The sequence below is a fragment of the Struthio camelus genome, chromosome 11 (assembly GCF_040807025.1).
Source record: "Struthio camelus isolate bStrCam1 chromosome 11, bStrCam1.hap1, whole genome shotgun sequence".
Taxonomy (NCBI): Eukaryota; Metazoa; Chordata; class Aves; order Struthioniformes; family Struthionidae; genus Struthio; species Struthio camelus.
The window spans coordinates 26,878,170-26,898,288 of NC_090952.1; the positions used below are offsets into that span (position 1 = coordinate 26,878,170).

Here is a 20,119-nt window from a genome sequence, read left to right on the forward strand (position 1 = left end):
GATTCTTTATGTAGATTTTTAAAAGGATACATTTACTTTACCTAATTCTTGGTAAGTTTTAGACACGTAAAGCTCTGTGCAATTTCTATATTACAAAAGTAATAAGCATCTGAAGTATCTTTAAGTATCTGAAGGGGGAGTGTCAAGAGGATGAGGCCAGCCTCTTCTCCGTGGTGCCCAGCAACAGGGCAAGAGGCAACGGGCAGAAACTGAACCACAGGAAGTTCCGTCTGAACCTGAGAAAAAACTTCTTCACTGTGAGGGTGACAGAGCACTGGAACAGGTTGCCCAGAGAGGTGGTGGAGTCTCCTTCGCTGGAGATATTCAAAACCCGTCTGGGTGTGATCCTGGGCAATATGCTCTAGAGGACCCTGCTGGAGCAGGGAGGTTGGACTAGATGATCTCCAGAGGTCCCTTCCAACCTAAACGACTCTGTGATTCTGTGAAAAACTCTTCCGTGGTACTGTGGGATTCTTGTTCTCTGACTTTTTCAACCTTCACAGGGGTCTTTGACCTCTTGAGGCAAAAGAACATTTTTCTCTTTGTAATTTATCCCAGTATGGAGACCTTGCTCTCACTTAGTGTGTTTTCAGCTCATCTATGTTAACTTAAAATACCTTTGGAAATGGCATTCTCTTTCAAAACTTCTTTACTGAGCATATTTTGTGCCTGTATTACCGTTTTCTAATATATTTGAGGAGGTGATAATGTTTTTACTGTTGTTTATTTTTGCAATAAAGGATTTGGACTAAAACAGAGTAGCAGAGGTGGTTGTAACTGATTGTAGGCTTCGCCTTTTTCCATCTTTCTTTTAATGAAAATTGGATTAGTGAGACTTTGTTGCCCTTGGCTGCATGTTTGTAGCTTCATGTTTTGGAGAGATTCTTAAAAAACCCATATACAGCTGTGCCATGCAAATGTGAAAGGAATGATTTTTGTTTCAAGTCCTTTTGGGGACCTGAGAAGACAACCTGGTTTGTTTTGCTCTGGGCTTCACTTTAAGCATTTTATCTGGAAGTTATTATGGAAAAACTCTAGGACAATTTGCTTCTATTCCTGTCTGCCTATGCAGCTGTTTGGTAATAAGAAGCATGTTAATATTCAGATTAAGGGCCACTTATTTGGACTGTTTGGCTTGTAGAAACATGTAAATGTACAGGGAAAGATGAATCATACAGCTTTACTTCAGTATGATACGGTTCTAACTGCAGGTGTCAAATCTGATGAGTAGGGTATATTAAGTAAGTGGTCACTTCAGTATGTGCCTAGTCTGTGCAACATGCTCCATATTAAGTGTCATTTAGACAAATTTACATGTATGCCAGTAAAACGGAGCGCTAAAATCTAGATGCTGCAGCAGCTCACTTGTGCTGATTAACTTTGGCTGCATGATGGATTTGCCAACTTTCCTGGTCTGGGCAGTGATTGACCAGATGTCTGGTATTCTGAGCTGCTTAATGTCTGGATATCCTAGACGAATTACCACCAGGCACGTATAGATAACCGTCACATGCTCAGCGAGCCTGACATATCCCGCTTTCATCTTTGAATGTTGGCAGGTCTGCGTATGTGTAGATGTTCACTCCCTTTACTGTTCTGTGTAAAGCTGTGGCCTAATCCGCAAATACCTATGCAACAAGGTACCGTCCCATGTCAGAAGAACATACTGAATTAATGTATTGAGGACTCCTTTTTGAATAGCTTGTGCTTTTGTGTAAGTAGACCCGTGCCCTGTCTCCATAGGAGGATACTGCTTCCAGGCTTAATTCAGCACTTCTCTTTAGAGATTAGAATAGCAGTGATACTTAAAAAAAAACCAGTGTGTTCCTGAGTGAAAAGGGAAGTGTTTTATTGCATTATACTAGAAGAATGACCTTGATTTTCTGTGAAATTTTGTATTTCCGGAGAGTATATGTTTTTCCCGTGCTAAAAGTAAAATGGGAAATTACACCATTTCTGGAGTGGCTACTCTTTTAATTTTAAGCTTAGCAAATTGCTAGAACTGGCAATTGTTGACCAAGAAGCATGTTACTAATTATCAGAGAGGTGAAAGAGAATTTCATATCCTGATTTTATTATTAAACTGCAGATTCTCTCTTTAGCATTGCCTTTGTTTGTTTCAGATGCTCCCTTCGGTAATGAAAAGAGCCTAGCTCAGGATAACAAAATATGTTGTGATGTTAGCACATGTATAATATTTCAGGAATGAGGTAAGAATGACAGGCAACTGCAGAAGTTCACATAACCCTTGTGTCTCGTTTTGACTTCTGTTATATCATGTAATTTACAATTAAAGAAAATTCATACTTAGAGTCAGTTAAGTGTACAACTGGGAAGGTAATAATGTAAGTTTAGAACTGTATGTTTTTGAAAAAAGTGAGTTAGAAGAATGGCACCTATTTCAGTTGGAGAAACCAGGCAGCATAAGGGAGCATTTGTTAGACAGGGTTGGTCGTTCCTCAGTGCTTACAGTATGAAATTCATGGAATAGGGCAGTGTGGTAATGCGGTCAGCACACTTATCTTGCCTGCAAAGGTGCAGTTCTTCCATTTCCATCCAAAGCCCGGCACTTTGGAAGAGCTCAGCATTCATGTCGTTTGCTGTTACTTATCTACCTTTAGCAGGTAGGGTAGAGAATTCTGACTCTCTTCTGTGGTTTCCACTCAGTGTGGAAGAGTTCTGGTTGCTTTTAGTTAAATGATAACTTGTGTGTGTCTTTAGAAAAGCCTTTGTTTTCACTGGTTAAAATCTTATTTGTGGATTTGTGGGACAGTGTCGATTCTGCTTGTGATGCAGGTTGCTGTATTATAAAAAATGATTCACTCCATTGAGCCACAGTAGCACCACTGCTATTTCCCAATTGGAATGAATGATTTCTCAATTACATAGTGTAATAATCTGTTTGATGACATAGTTTAATGAACAATTTTTTGGCAGCACTTCTGGATTAGGTAGGTACCTTCTCTTCCTTGCTGCTGCTTCCCTTCCTCCCAGCTTTGTGCTGCTGCCTTAGATAGACTTGTGCAAGAACTAGATGTATCCCTGGGAGCCTGGGTAGACAATATAGCTGGACCAATCTGATGGCACTCTGCTGTTAAAAGAGATGGTCCTGTTCCTTCCTCTGTACCAGCTCTGACAGTTCTCTGAATACACAGTCAGCTTTGCTAAACCTAGGAGAAACCCTTTTCCTCTTTTTGTCGGGTTACTGCTCTCTCGGACGGAAGAGCTGAAATGGCTCGCTCTGCAGTAGATGAACACCAGAGCTGGTGCAGAGGGAAACTTGGTCATGTTTTCAGTCAGATTGGGCAATCAGTCTGGCTCGCTGCAGCCACACACAAACTGGTACTACTCTGACAGACGGTAAGCACTTATAGCCCTGTCATCCATACTGGTGTGTGACCGGACGCACTCCAAGTGGTTATACAGGAGAGAGAGAGGTGTGAACCGGCGCAAGCCTGCAATTGTTTCTTTACGATGAACACAGTTCTGACCCTTGCAGATCTTTAGTATTAGCTGGCATTAGTTTATAGCTTGTAAAAAACAAAAAACTGTTTTATGATCATCTGTTTATTCATAATATTGCAACAGACAGGCAGTAGTTGTAAATAGTTCTAATACAAGTATTTTTTCTGTCATCAGTCACAGATATGTAAGAACGGAATGACCTGTGTTGTTGATCTTTAAAAAGGAGATGAATGTGGCCATATGCGCTGTGTTGAAGGATCTGTATAAGCTAAATGTTTAATGTGGAGTTTCTGCTGCCAGCTAGTAGATACGTTAGACGTCAGGCAGGTGCAGGACGTTCTGCCTAATCAGACACAACTTATTTGCCATTTGAACAGCCTAACGGAGAAACTATTGTTCTCTTAGTAGAAAACAAGCAGTCTCTGTCCAAAGAGGAAAAGAAAGAATGTTTTCTTGGCGTGACAAATTAGCATCCTATGCATGTGAGTCTTAAAAAATACCTATTCCTAGTAGCTAAACACTGGACACTGGGCTCTGCTCTTAGGAGCAGATGCTTAGATTTTTTTAGGTTTTTGCACATGTGCTTCTTGCAATAATATGAATGTCTGGCCAGCGTGTCTCAGCTGAACAAGAAATACTGTATGTTAAAAGAATGAATTGAAGGATAAAACAGATTTTTGGAAAAGGTCCCCAGGCAGTACTTTGTTTGCTCAGAGCATTGCACTGAGAACTCTAGGTTTCAGGGGTTTTTGTTTGTTCTTAAAGGGTAGCCTACTACAATTGTAGCTGTTGCAGCCTTGAATTACTGGTCTGGCTCTTTCAGTGCACTATGACACTTGAAAAGACATCTTAGGTATATCTAATTTTGAGGGTTTTTCCCCCACCTTTGTTTTAGACTTTACTTCAGTAACTTCATTGAACTCTCCTATTTTGATATGTACCAAACAAATAAATACCAGCAGAAGCAAGAGTAAAACAATTTTTGAACATGTATGTTCTTTGTATGTTTAGGTGGCTGTCAATGCACACATCCCTCCGGATTATCTTCTTAGGATCTGTGAAAGACTTGGACCCCTTTTAGACAAGGAAATCCCGCAGAGTGTTCTAGGTGTCCAGACATTGCTAGGGGTTGGGCGGCAGTCTCTATTAAGGGCAGCAAAAGGTAAGATTGTGTGCGATTACATTTTCTTTTAAGAAGCAAAAATTTTTTCTTTTGATTTGTATTGTGATATCTGTGTGAAACCCAGTTTATCTCATATGCTTGTCAGTTCCTGCTTTCTTGTTGCAGTCTTGCTAAAATACTGCTGCTGTTGACCCTGTCACATATACGTTTTTCTTGTTAAAGTGCCATCTTAAGCAGCTCTGGTCTACAATTGCCTGTTTTTTCTGCTTCCTCCCAGTGCCCAGCATGTTGGATTGGTATTTGTGTGAGCAATGTGATGAACTGGATTAGCGATCTGATCCAGCAGAAAAATAGCTATTTTTTTCATGTATGTGAAAAATATATGTACATGTGTATATGTCTAAAATAACCGAGCAGTGTCTGTGTTTGGCTGGGCTATTTTTCAGGCTGATTTGTTCCATTATTTGATTCACTGGCCATGCAGACAGGTGTGTCAGCTTGAAGAACAGGGTAGCATTTAGAGGGTGGGAGAACGTGGGACTGCTTCTTCAGTGATAATTCTTACTATTCTTTGCTTAAAAGTTAATTTGATGACTCCCCCAGTTCCTTTCATCCTTTCATGAATAGAATAGCAGTCATAGTCCTTTTGAAAAATTGCCCTGCTTGAGATAATGATCCTGAAAGCACAGTTTTTGTGTTAACAGCTGAATGGATCTGAGGGCCATCTGGTATTGAGAGTGGTTCCTCACCTCTCTCCTTACTGTGTGCCCCTGCTCCTCTCCCTCTGCAGCAACCAGAGCTTATTTGATCCTATGATGAGCTGATTTAGAGAGCTAAACTATTGCAAAATTTGTTATTGCTGTTTTAGTGAATTAAGTTAGCTCATGGAAGGTTCAGAGTGCTGGAGGTTACGCCAATAGCAGAAGCATCGTTCTGAGAGCGGAGCAGGGATCGGGGAGCAGGACCTTCCTGTTTCAGTGGCAGCAGAGCACTTAATTTACTGCATCCTATGAGGTGACGCTGATGCTAAAAAGGGCAGTAGTGTTCTGCTGATCCACTGGATATCACCTGAAGGACGTGCTGATTGCAAACCTTTTTCCTTACCTAAGGTTTTGGGGCTCAGTCTTGTTTTGCCTATGCTTTATTGTAGTTGGGTGGAACCTTTCCAGCTTGTAGGGAGACCTCAACCTTCAAGAGAAACTCTTCTTCATTTACACTCAGCTTCTGTCTTGGAAGAAAATAAAAACAGAAGTGCAAAAAGAAAATAAACATGATTATGCAGGGAAACGAAAATTTCTTGGGTGAATTAGGGGACAGAGGTTAGATGAGTCACCGAAAGGTGTGGCACTCAGTAAGCCATGTGACAAACTTATCGCAAAGAGATTTCTACTAGATTTATGGGTATTTTTTTTCTGCGGGAAATGTGGCCTTGTGCTGTTTACTGTGTAAACAACACTTGCTGATATGGAGTAGCAGACCTTTTTCAAAGTTGATGTACATGGATAATTTTCCCCCAAGTTGTGCTTTAATATGAAGCTTCCATTTCCTGTTAGTATTTACACCTATTTTGGTCTGTTTTAGAAAGCATGAGTGCAGTTTTTAATGTATTTCATTTTAATACTCTGTGGTACAGCTTGGGTTTTAGTAAGAAGGCGCTCCCAGGAATCTGCCTTTGAGTCACAAAAACTTGTGCACTTCATGCGCGCAGATCTAAATGGTGATATACAGGTCCACCGATCTGTGGCGCCGTCCTTCTGTTCCAGCTCTCATTCATCCTACAAGTTCGTTTCTCTCCTTCCAGATGGCCAGAAATGGAAGTAGTCCAGGTCTATTTTCTGAGGCTCTCTGAACAGTCTCAGAAAAATCACTATTGTTCTAGAAAGAAGGCTCTTGGAGGCCAGTTGGCAGCAGATAGCTGGAGAGCCTTTAAATAAAACAGTCTTCATTTTAAAAACAATGTTTTTTTGGGGTGGGGGGGTGCAGACGAGAATCTGAAGGGAGGGCATATTGCCACCAATTGCACAGAAACAGATTTACTGAAAAAAAACTTCCCTTCTCCCCGTTTCAGGGAGAAATATTCATATATGTGTGTATATATATTCTCAAGTGTACAGTTCCTGAGGAAGGGTCTTGTATGTATTGGGACTGCAGGAGGACTAAAACCATACCAAAGTTCAGTGTTGCCTGAACTCCAAGCCTGCCTACTTTTTTCATTCTCTTTCAATTTGATTTAAACTCCTTACTCACCAAAAACAAAGCAAAAATAAGCTGAAAACATTTACAGTCATACTGCACAGGAACTAGAAATCAGAGCATCAACCTCCTTTAAGCATTAAATTTACAAAAACTATTTGAAATGGCAAATCTTAATTTTTCCAAGAGAACAGTTGCACCTGGAGGCCGAGGCATGACACGCAAGGATATTGGGAGTGGTTCTTGATGCTATTTGTTCTAGGAAGAATAGGTCAGTTGGACCCAGTTTGGCTGATAGTTTCACTAACCAGCTGTTTATCTTGCCAATACAGACTTCAGACATACACTATGGAAAGGATCTGCATTTGCAGCTCTTCACAGAGGCCGGCCTCCAGAACTGCCTGTAAATTATGGGAAACCACCAAACGTGGGTGAGTTTGGAAACATAAATAAAATGTATTTTTCTTCCGTGTGTCTTTGTCAATGTTCCAGCCGAAAGTTACTCTTACTGACTGAAAGACTACTGTGAATTTTCATTAATGACTTTTTGATGTTTCACCATGAGCTAATTGAAGAAGATTCTCACTGGCAATAGAATAACCGTTTTTTGCATTATATGAACTTAAAACTTCCGTAGTGTTTGTACGCATGGTAAACTGCTGTGGCCACTTTGAAAAGCTTTGCATGTCAACTTTCTTTTTGCAGAGCAATAAGCTTAAATATTTTTTTTATGATACACCTACATATTATGAGCATATACGATTGAGTAGGAATGGTTGCAGGAGCATGTAGACAGTGTTTTCCTGCAGGAATCTTATCCAAAACAGTGCCTGGCTCCCAGAGAACTTTTTGTGTCTCAAGAATTCTGTTTAGTGTGATTATGACAGAAAGCAGACTGCTTGCAGCATCCTTCTCCAAAAAGGAAATAATCACCAACCTAGCATTTGTATTACTTCTGTTTCAGTAGTCTACACAGTTAGAAAAAGAACTTGTGTAAAACAAATATATATGTAGGCATTTAGCTGTCTAAGAGCTTCTGTATTTTGCTTAAACTGAAACGCGTTTCCCTTGTAAAGTCCGAACTTCCATTAGCCATTGTTACGGCAAGCAAATTTAATTCTTTCAGGAGTAACTGTAAGTCCAATCTATCATGATGTGTGTGTGGTGTTTTTTTTTTTTTTTTGTTAGGTCATTTTAGCTTTATTTACTGCATAGACATTTGGGCAAATGCACAGGCTTTTCCTGTTTTGTTAGGGCATCCTTTCAGTTGTGTTTCTTTATTAAATGGAAAGATTTCAGAATGTAATGAGAAGTCTTTCTCTTGAACTCCATCCAACTGTCATTATTAATTTAACTTAAAAATCAGAATGTTGAAAATAATTAGGATAATTTTCTTACAGACTGCAATCCTTGCCTTATCATTTCTGGAAATAGTTTCTCTTAAGTAAATTCCATACTCCCAACTAGGAGCTTCTCCTTTGAAGATGCAAGGATCGTGATGACCATCTTCTACCATATATATTCCACTGTTTGTGTTTCTGTGCTCTTTCTCTCTCTTTTACTAAAAATTAATCTTTGTCAAAAATGAAAGTGGCAAAGCCTAGTGTGCTTGTGGTTGAAAATAGTATCACACTTTGCATAAGGTCTGCGGTGTATGACAGAAAAACAATATTAATGTGGGTCTTCTGTGTGGAAAAAAATGGATGTTTGCATAGAACTAGTGCATATGCAACTATTACATTAGTAATTTTTCTGCTTTTGTCAGTTTGAGTTATAATGTAAATACTAAAAAAGAAAGAACTATTCCCTTGTATTAGTTTGGCTTCCTCTTTGTATTTCTGTGTATTCTTTTAGGCTGGTTCTGAAGTTACTTTAGTATTAGCAGTTGGGTTGATGGATTGTTAAGAGGCTAGATTATAGAGTTATTGCACACATTCAACTCCTACAGAAGTTGTATTTCTGAAAGGGCTCCTGGATCAAATCTTTCGTAAGAAGAGATTTAGACCATACGTTTTTGGAAGTGGTTTTATTGATATTATTAATGAACCATCGTAGCAGATCAGACTTCAGCATTTGTCATGCTGTCGTGACTGAGGTCTGTGCTGTTAGCACAGTATTCGTGTTTATAATGACTTAGAGAGCAGAATGAATTGTTGCTATTTTCCCATTAATTGCTATTTAAGACATACAAAACTCTTATATGGAAACTTGTCTTTTACACTCAGGAATTTATTTTCGTAAATATCAATTCCTGGAGGAAGACAGGTCCCCTAAGTGCATGTATGTAAATTATTAGTAAGAGAGAAAATATATGTAAAGATTAAAATACTGAAAATTGACTATACACAAGCTATACATGTGGAAGGGGCTTATTTTTGGAATTCCCAACTGTTTTTCCTGAACTGGAAGTCAAAAAATCTTTTCTGCACATTTGTGTTATGTATAGTAGGTTATAAAGCTAAAGCGTGTGCTAGATAATGGTAAAGTCATAAAGTAGCATCTAAATGTGCAGTACTATAATGAGGGCATCTGTTATTACATGACACAGTTAACTATGTTGCTGGTAAAGGGTAAGCTTGTATCAGGCTTTCGTACTTTGCTTTACAGAATTGCTTGAATTCTATGAGCATGCTGAACTGGTGCTTTTTCTGGTGAGCAGGGACAGCCACAGATGCAGCAGTGTATGTGCTTCTTTTTAAAATACAAAATGAAGAAGTATGCCCCATCTCCTTAAGAGTCCAGTATGACTGTGAATTGCCATAGTGTGCTGGCTTAGTCAGGCTGAGACAGCTGTGAGTTTTCTGGAATAACTTGCTCAAGTAGTTGATCTCAGGTAACGTACACCCATAATAATGTGTAGTCATGAGTGAAATGAAATGATTGCATAATTTCCTGTGTAGTCAGGTAAATAAGGTGCAGGAATAGCAGGCAAAAATGTTCTCATATCATTTCCCTTTGAGCGATAATGATTTAAGCTTGCCGCCATGTGTGTTTTTTCTGCTGTGAAAGATGAGATTGCTTATGGTTACCCCCTCAGCTCTAAGAGTCTGCAGCTGCAGTGTCTTGCCTTTCCATCTGCGCTAGCTGATTTTATGTCTGCATGGGGGTGGGATGGGACTTTGAGAGTAGTGATCTTGTATCCCTCCATACTCCAAAATAAAATGTGAGGCACGGTGGAATTGGACGGGGGGAAAGAAATGTTCCCTCTTCCCAGCATACTTAGGCAGAGTAGGAGAATATCTGAGATAGCACCACCCCATGAAAGTAATTTGCAGGAGCATGTCATCTGTGTGCAGAGTCTGAGAGATCTCTGCTGATCTGTTGGGAAAAAGAAAGAGGAAATGCTGTCATAACTTTCTGCTGTATGTATGTAACAGGTAACATGGTGAATATCTGTGAGGACAGTCTGTTAGCCTATTTCTTTGACTTTTGCATACTGAAATGTTTTAATTCTTTCTAAAGTTGTAACTTAACTTTGAAAATCCTGGTGTCTGATCCCCCCCCCCCCCCCGTGGATTTTTTTGTTTTATTCTTCCTACATCAGTGTTCTTATAAGTGTTTTTATATGGGAGTTATCATCTCTAGTAGCATGGATGCCAATTTAAGAATTACTGTTGTACAATGTATGTGACTCCCCTGCGCAACCACGCACCTACTTGCGCTAAGAACTCTAATTTTTCAGAAAGTGTATATGTTTGAGGAACAAGGGCTGTGAGAAAGAAACCGAAAAATGAATGTATTTTACCATGTCACCCTAAGTTAGTACTACTACTCGGTAGCTTGAGGAGGCATTAATGTGAGCCGGAGTTTTTTCAGCACGTTGGCACATTGGGGACCTGGTGATGCTGATGCTCGGGGAGAGGCCAAGGTGCTTATTGCAGATCCTGAGGAAGAGAAAACCCAACTCTCACCCCATGAAGCCAGGAGTCTGGGTTCCCCAGAGCTTATTATAAGAAAAATCCAACACCCTAGAATCTTTTTTGAGGTCAGAAGTCTCCCCTTCCTGAAGGGAGAATAAGACAAGTTATATGTGGCAGTAGTTGATATTTTGGAGACCACGAGGCTTATGAGTAAAGAATATCTTGGCTGGTAGAGGCCCTTAATAGGAACAAGATTCTCTGGCATCTCTGCATCTACGTAGTAATCCTTTAAGCAGCTAGTAGTGAAGAACTCTTTATCTGAGAAGACCCTTCTGTTTACAGACAAAACTTGCTTGTTTTAAAAAAAAAAAAAAAAAAAAAAAAAAAAAGAAGAGGTTACTGGATATGCTCTCTTTCTGGGTTAAATAATGTCAGTACAGTTGGAAAAAGGTTTTCATAGCAGAAAATAGTGAGGAGGGTAGACTTGGAGGCTTTTATGCCTAGTGTAGTATGAAGTAGAGCAACTAATTAGATAGGTTGCTAGAAGTTTTTAGGGCTACTATGTTGCTAATTCTCTGTGTGGGAACAGGAATTTTCCTTTCAGAAGGCTTTTAGGCTTTGTGAGTACAATAACATCATTGTACTAAAGAAAGCAAACTTTTAATCTTGTGTGTGTGTATGTAATTCTCTATTTAGATATTCTGTGTGTTAATCTTCTACCAAATGATGTAAGAACTGAAATTGTATAGTTTTTTGTTTTGAAGGCACTGATAAACTGATAGTTTATAAAGTATGAGAAGACAAAAAGCCACACACACACACAGCTGTGTGGGTAAGGCATAGGGTTTTGGTAAACCCTGTGTATTTTTACGATGGGAATGTGATACATTGAATACTTACTGTTTGTTCACAGATGCTATTGCTTTGGTAAAGACAATACTCCCCATGGCCCAACAGTAGTCCTGTATTTCTCTGAAAGCTCTCGATCAAAGCATTTCGTAAGCAGCGTGCTTTATTTCTTGATTCTCCATTGGAGATTGAGAAGTCTTGCCTCCATTGCACAAACAGGGAAGCAGGTGCAGAAAAAATGGAAGTAGCTTTCATTTTCTCTGAGGCTGAATCGATGACAAATCTAGGAATCAACTGGAAAAGATAGGTGCTGAGCGCCAATTGGATGGCTGAGTCTGTAGGGACCTGACTGTTCTTCATACCTTCTAGGATTTCCTTCATGTGATTTATGACAAATAGTGGTGGAAGGATCACAATGATTTGTGCTCCAGAATCATAGAAGCACTCTTCAAAAATACCTCTTCCTTCGATTTTTATAAAATATGGTGTGGATATGGTGTTTTTTTTTTTTTTTTTTTTTTTTAAGTAATAGTGATCTTGAGAAAGGGCATGGGAGCACCGTAGTATGGGGAGGTACTGCGGTTATTGAGAGTATTTTGAAAGGTGAGTATACCTTTTGGTTCACACAACTCTTTGTGTAGTTTAACAAAAAAGATTCAAAGCCATTTGAAATTGTTTAAAGGCAGACACACTGTTGTTATGTATTTAAATGATTTAAGCACTAAAAGGCACAGCAGAATTACCCTATTTTGAAATGACTAAATCCCTTGTGCTGGCATGACAGTGTCCACAGTGTGATGGAAAGGCAGATGTAATATTTTTAAAAAGTTAGCTTCTAAACTGCTACAATTAAAGCAAGCCAAAACTAACGTATAAGCTAACCTGGAGGTACTGGATCTAACGCAACAGGATCTGTGTGGTCTCCAGTAAGAGGTGGACAAGAGGGTTAAAGATTTCATTTTTGTGTTGCTAGGGGAGGCAATTTCGATTTAACAGCAATCGGTTGAATAGCAGGTAGATAGTAGATTAAGTTGGTTCGGTGCATTTTGCTTCTTTAGTGCTGCTGAATATGTATTTTTACATGAGAAAACAAATATTGACTGAAGATAAGGTCATGGTATGAGTCTGTCTGTCTGTCTGTCTACTTGTGTGCAAGTGCCTCAGTCTCATAGATGAGACAGAAATGCCTTGCCAGTTAGGAACCATTTGAAATGACACTTCTTGACTTTGTAGTTTTTTAAACATCTTCTGACATCTCTTTTGTGTAGACAGGCAATGATATGATGATTCAATTAAGAAAAGGGGTCAAATATTTCTCTGTAATATTAAACTGAAGGATTGCAAGGCGTGAAGGAGTTTAAGAGCAGCCCCTGTGAAGCTCAGATAAGGCATATCTTCAGGGAGCCTGCTATTGCCGGTACTCACCAAAACCCACCTATAGGCGGATGCTAGGTCTTGAACTATTATTAAAAACAAATTCTCAAAACTTTGAAATCCAAAGTTCTAGTGCCATAAATTAGGGCAGATAAAACTAAATACCTAAAGCAATTATCAAATTATGCCTCAAATCAGAGATTAGAATCAGGATATGAATCTTTCTACTAGACAAGAAAAGGAGATTCATAGTTATCTTCATTGAATTGGCTAATAGTGCTTTTTCACTTGATGTCTTTGTGTATTTAGGTTATAGGCCGTTTTTGAAGTAATTTTTATTTTTTTGCAATTTTGTTTTGTGGCTGCCACTCCTGATCAGGGGTCTTTCCCTTGGTGCCACAAGCTTCTTATTCCTCAATTCCACCGTCATAAATATGAAATGATGTTGGAGCTACTGCTTATAGTGATAGAGGTTTTGTGGGGAACATACGTGGAGGGCCATTGGCACTTACATATGATCTGGAACCCACTCTGAAGAAAGATTTTTATCATAACAAAAAGAGCACGCAAAATTTTACTTTTATCATTCAAAAATAAAAATATCTTAATAGGTACAAAGAAATTATACATTACTAATATCAGGTTTTAATAATTATCTGCTACTAAAAATTATTGTATTCCCTATGAGACAAATACATCTATTGGCAGTTTATGGCCAAGCAGACTCCCTGAGCATGGCTTATGGAAATCACTGATCGATGCTTATGAATCTTCTTATTTCTATCATTTTCTGGTCGTCTTATTTCCTAATAGTGCAAATAAAGCTGAGTTGAGCTTCAGCCTGTTATATGTTTAAATAGTATTTATTGAAAATACTCCTTAAAATCTTCCTTAGTTTTGTAGCAAGTTTCTCTATGTATCAGAGTCCATTCCTTGAGTTACTTTCGTGAGATGTGCAGTAAGTGTACTTCAGTGCAAATGCATGTTTGCAGATACATTTAAATGTATATAAATGTATATAAAAGCATATAGTATTTGCATATGTATAACATTGTGTGTGTGTGTATATATGTTTATGCTACATACATTTTTTTTTTAACCAGGACAAAAGTTCTTGTAGCTAAAGAATGGGTAATAATTATATTTATGTATAAAATTCATATGTATTTGTGTGTGTGTGTGTGTATATGTATGTATGTATGTATATGTAAAAGTTAAAGTTGAAAAACCCTCTCTCTGAGTTCTGAGGTTTTTTAGCTTTAGGATTACTCATCCTGCTCCTGAATTGAGCACTTGTGGCAGGAAATCTTTATGTTTGTCCTTTACTCCTTTTGTCTTAATTTTTGTCAAGAAGGTAGCTGTTTTGTGATAGGTATTGAAAGCCGTCGTCCGGATTGGGCTTACCTCTTACAAGAGAGCATACCAAGTGGTCTAAGAAGACTAAGGAGGTTCAGATTTATGAATTAAAATAATAAAGCTGTTAAATGACATTATCAAATATTATGTTTGATTTAATGGTAATTTACTTTGAGTTCTGGAGAAAATCAACATCTTCGTTTTCTTTTCATTTTGTTTTGGCAGTAAATATCATTTCTGCCAGGCAATTAACTGGATGTGGACGTTTCAGCCACTTGTTCCCAACATCCACCTATCAACACATGAAGATGCACAAGAGGATTTTGGGGCATCTATCATCTGTTTACTGTATAGCCTTTGATCGCAGTGGAAGAAGAATTTTTACAGTAAGTTTAAAAATCATTGTGCTTTTCTAGGAAGATTGGTTTGCTTGGTTTGGCTTCTTTCTCCAAGACCTTCAATAGCCTTTTAATTGCTCATGAGATGCAGACGCAGCCTCCAGAAAAGAAGGGAAGAAAAATTTTGAAATGTTAGGGGAAAATAGTCTCTTTCCGGATGAGTTTTCACTTTTCAATTGACTTATTTTTTTTTAAATTGCTCATGACTCCAGTAAACTGTGTCTTAGCTAGCTATTTGCTTCCGCATTTAGAACCTTACAAAAAGGTTGTTTCAATCCAGAGCTTGTCACCTTCCCTTGAAACGTGTGCTCATTTTTCTATATTTATTGACTTTCTTACTGAATGGCAGTGCGATAGTCCGGGATTTGGAATTGTCTTGATTGCTGAGTTAAGTCCAATACTTTGATTTAAAACTAAATTTTACCTTTTGTAACTTTGGAATTGCTGGCAACCCTTCCCTTGCATTTCAGTAAATACTTGATGACAAATAAAAGACCTCATTACTTCATCTGTTATTTACAACTCTACAAAATTTACCTGATATAATTTGTAATACGTTAGTGAATAAATGAATGTTATTTTAAGTTTTTCTCTAGAATATATTACATACATTTCAGTGATACTACCCTTGCTTTTTATTAAGTGTCTTTGTTATTTGTGAACCTTGTGGTACAGCTGACTTGCGACTAGATCGTGGCTGAGGTTCTGAAATGCCTGATGATTAAATGCTCTTTTGCTTAGAGCTTAAGTCTTATGATCAGTCTGATTTTACTACTGAATGGAGATTGCTTACACAGATAAATGCGTCTTTTGTAGTGTGTGATGAAACTTTTTATCTTCTTAAATTTGCCTTACTTATTACTGAACCATACTGGGAGGAGTTTTATTTGCGGCAGTAATTTTATCTTAGCATGAAATATAAAACTGATTTTTGCTGTGTGGATATCTAAATCCTGGACCCCACAAAACAAGCCCCAAACTCAGATAGTTGTGCCTCTCAGGAATCCCGCCAAAGTTGTCCTTCTGGCAGGTTCATGGCCCGGTGGTGCTTTAGCTACTTACGTGTCTACAGTGTGTATTCTGCACACAGAACATCTGTATGTTATTTTATATAATCTTTGGAAATTTCTGTGTGGCATTAGGGGTCAGATGATTGTTTGGTCAAAATCTGGGCTACAGATGATGGGCGCCTGCTTTCAACGTTGCGAGGACACTCGGCCGAGATTTCTGACATGGCTGTTAACTACGAGAACACGCTGCTTGCTGCAGGCAGCTGTGATAAAGTAGTCAGAGTCTGGTGTCTTCGAACCTGTGCCCCACTTGCAGTGCTGCAGGGCCATTCAGCTTCCATTACTTCCATACAGGTAAGCAATAACATTTTCCTAGATCTGTGAATTAAAATGGTACTAAGAGATGTGGATTAGCAATAGGGGCTGAACTTTTTGTCTGTGTTTGGCAGTGTAGATTTGCCTCAGCTTGAGGGTGGTGTTTGCTAGTGAACTCCGCAGCGGCCAACTGCTGCCTGAATGAGTGATCCTTCTTCCAGCTACATTTAACTGTGTGGTCGCACTGCTTCCTTCTTTTCAGAGCTAGCAAAAGCACAGTCGCTGAGTGTGTCGAATCAGCTAGCTGATCCAGTGAAAAAAGGCTGGCGTCTTTGATAGTAGTCCTTGCACAGAGACCTAACGAATGTTTCTGCAGTCCCGCAAACGGTTTATTTTTCAGAGAAATGCTGCCTGCTGAGAACCCTCATTGCACGTAGCTTCTTCGCTTGGAATGTATCTTAGTCTGTACTGTAAGGAACCGTCCTGGATATTGCAGCATACAAAGATGTTGAAGCTGCCACAGTACAGCACAGCTCGGGGTTTGTTGAGAATCTGCACTTGTGCCTGTGCAGTTTCAGTTGTTACGTGGCAACTGCCCAGTGAGCAGCGGCAGAGCAGTAAAAAATAACTGAACTGCCAATATTAGCTTCTCTAGAGATGGAGCAGTCTGTGATGGCTGGTAATTTGCAGTTTATTAGTTAAAACAAAACAAAAACCCAGCTAGATGAGAACATCCAACAAAATAAAATTCCAGAATAAAGACAAGACAATCTTTGCATTTTGGCAGGTTGTGCACATAGGGGGGAGATGTGCAGGGATGTTTGTCTCAGAATCTCTCCTTCAGCAGTTTTTATGCTTTGGATTCGTCAGTCTTCTCCAGCATCCCTATAGTCTCTGTGATTTCTCTTCCTCTTGCCTGCACTTCCGATTTTGTCTGATCTTAATAAGCTGCAGCTTATTTACTTTACGGTGATGTTTTGGACGTTTATATTTTACAACCTGCTTTTGCATTCTGTGTATTTTTTGTTTATATATCCTCCCCACGTTTTTACAGAACTCCGGTATTATAGAAAATAATCAAAATCGGAACAAAACACCAGAACTAGTCATTGCTTTTAATGTAAACATTGCTCGATTCATTTATCCAGTAGCCAGAAGATTAAAGTTACTGCTGCAATTATGAAATCAAAGTGAAAGACTTTAGCTTCAGGATGAAAAGCTTCCCAACCCAGAAGGAGGCAGAGAAGAGTTTCTGGAAGAAGGAGGGAGCAGTGATCTTATGGTGCAGCTGCTCTTTGTTGGGCTCGAATATAGGAATCATTTTTGTCTATGTTACCGAGTTTGATCCAGTTCTGCTCCTAAGCAATAAACTGAGCGAATACTTCCTCTTAAGTAAGAGGATCTAGGCTTCTGTGGCATTTCTCCATTTCACTAAGTTTTGTGTGGTAAAAACAAAGACTTGCTCATCAAAATGTAGGTATCTTCCATTTTCACATCTTTATTTTTATGGAAGTTCAGATTCTGCAGTTATTCCTGGTACAGGTCCTTGCTTCTGGGGGGAAACTAATATGTTCATCATGAAACATTAAACTCCTGTTCGATCCACTTACAAGTTTCCAGCATGTAAAGGAGGAAGGAAGTTCGCTGATTTAACTGTTACAATTTTATTTTTAGTTCTCTCCAGCAAGAAAAGGAACAACACGATACCTCACTTCTACTGGTGCTGACGGAACAATCTGTTTCTGGCAGTGGCATGCTAACACAGTGAAGTTTAAGTAAGCCTGTTTAGATAATTATAATTATTTTAAATAAAAGGCCAACTTCTTTGGAGTTTTAGAGTGGAGGGGAGTATTAGGATAGTTAAATAAGGGCATGTTCCTTTTCAATGAGCAAATATCCTGAGGATATATTCTCCTATAGGATGTGCTGGTGGACCACTGTGCAATGATTGCCATAGCAGTGTGGGGAGAGGTCTACTCTCGTGTGTTGCAAAGTCTGTACTGTTCCATCCCAGAAGGGAGACAGAGGTCTGGCTTGCAAAGGACAGAAATAAGAGCCCAGTGCTGTGGAAGAACTTTCGGCTTTTATGTTTAGGACCACATTCTTCTCTAAAACATGCAGGCAAAGAAGTTTGACTGCTTTCAGTCAGAAGAACACCCATCTGCAGCTGTCATCAAACCCACACTTATTACAGAGTCAATGGTAGTAGACCAGTGGCTCCCCAGCTCCTATTCTAAATAAATTTGAATTGGTGAGTGTAATGATAAATAAGTTAAATAGTCTTTTCAATTTAGAAAATGGTGGTTTTCTTATTTAATAAGTTAATAAGTGATAGATAGCACACTTGGGTATGAATTCTGAAATAAAGGATTTTAGGATGGACATGTTGACCTTGCTGACTAAGTTGCTGTGCACTATTCTGGTGGTATGGTATTGGATTGAACTAACGAAAAGTGAAAATGTTGTGTTTTTGCAAATAGGGATCGCCCTGTAAAATTTGCAGAGAGGTCCAGGCCTGGTGTTCAGATATCTTGTTCATCTTTCAGTTCTGGTATGTATGCATTATAAAGTAGTGGAAAGTATTTTATGAAAAATAATTCATTTGATGACAGGACTTTTGGGTTGTTTTAAATACAAATGGCATTAAACTCCTCTTCAGTTAATTGCAACATTGTCAAATTGTGATTGTTTGAACTGAAATTTTCCATGCTAAGTATCTGCTTCATGCTGATTAATTTATTCTTTTTTAATGTAAGCTAAAATATCTTGACCATTTCAGAGGAAGGCTAAAGCCTTCAATCTGTTATTTTGCCTGTTAGAGCTTTCTCTTTGTGAAGTTCTAGTCTCTTGGAATGAAAAGCTCTTGAAATCTGGCAGACAGGTGGCCTCTGCTTAGAAGATTACACTTCTGCTAATCTTCCAGAATTTGGCTAAATTCTAGGAGGATCAATTCTCCTTTGACGTCTTTGGCCTTCAGTAATTCTCGGTGTTTCCCACTGAGCAGTCTCTGTCTCCCCTCTCTCCTCTTGCTAACTAGGCTGCACGTGGAGCTTCTTGACAGAATAATCGAGCCTGTACCTGCCTGGGAGCGTAGAGGCGAGACTGGAGTATCTCTTTAGTAAACAGCTATTCAGTAACCTATTTAGTGCTTTTTGTTTTATAATTTCTTGTTCAGTGTAAAGAATCTATTGAATGACCAGTAAATAACCAAGTTCTTACTGTGAATTGGATGTTTTTGAAAATGTCAGCTTCACTGGCATCTTTTGTTCCAGTTTGAATTCAAAGAAATAGAGTGATGTTACAGGGCCAAATTACATGACTTCCTATTAATTTTTGTTTTCTGAAATAGAGAGCTGTTGTATAGCCATATGATCCTTATCCACATTCGTTTTTTTAAAACGAGGATTTCTGAACTTGCGAAAACCGTGTCAGTGGTTTTACACAATAGAGCCCCTTTTGTGCAATATTATAAACAGAAAACAAATGAAAAATTAACGGAAAACAGTTTAATCTTTGACTCCTGATTAAGCAATTCTTCTTTTGATGCACTTCAAATAAGTATTGAAAATTCATTTAAATATTTTGCCTGATATTGACCAGTGAGGATTTTAAACTATTTCCTGTCTACTTTCTGCACAGGCTGAAAGCACCACGGTAGTTTGAGGAAAAGCAGAATAATTTGTTGGATGAATGTTGTAACTTGGAATAATATCTTTCTATGGTCACAAAGGTTTATTCTTGGAAAATACTGTAGAGCTCATATTCGTGTTAAAGCTAATATGGTCTGAGAAAGTACAGATCAAAGAAAAATTGTCCATGTTAACTTCTTTCAGGATATACATATTTTTTATTCTACGGAAATTTTCCGTTTCAAACTTAATGTGCTGCTTTGACAATTACGCAGTGATTAAAATTTGTAGTTCCTTGAGTGGCTTTTCCTCTCATAGAAAACACTGTCTTTCTTAGGTGGCATGTTCATTGCAACAGGTAGTACTGACCACGTGATAAGAATATATTATTTGGGCTCGGAATCTCCAGAGAAAATTGCTGAGTTGGAATCTCATACGGTAAGAGAAGAATCAGAAAGCAGATCTCTTCTTTCTCCCCTTCACCTTATTTCAAGAAGTTAGGTTGGATTTGTACATGCACATTGAACTTGTTTTCTGTCTTTAGAAT

At 38.6% G+C, this 20,119-nt stretch overlaps 1 protein-coding gene across 2 annotated transcripts in view; it reads left to right on the forward strand.

Annotated features, from left to right (window-relative positions):
• Positions 1-20,119, forward strand: part of BRWD3 (bromodomain and WD repeat domain containing 3) — a 65,221-nt gene that overhangs the window by 5,775 nt on the left and 39,327 nt on the right. For both annotated transcript variants that reach the window (XM_068956688.1, XM_068956689.1), the window contains exons 5-11: positions 4,477-4,627; positions 7,114-7,212; positions 14,446-14,606; positions 15,761-15,982; positions 17,618-17,718; positions 18,424-18,494; positions 19,910-20,010. In XM_068956688.1, the coding sequence (XP_068812789.1) occupies positions 4,477-4,627; positions 7,114-7,212; positions 14,446-14,606; positions 15,761-15,982; positions 17,618-17,718; positions 18,424-18,494; positions 19,910-20,010 (906 nt within the window). The remainder of the gene's footprint in view (positions 1-4,476; positions 4,628-7,113; positions 7,213-14,445; positions 14,607-15,760; positions 15,983-17,617; positions 17,719-18,423; positions 18,495-19,909; positions 20,011-20,119) is intronic.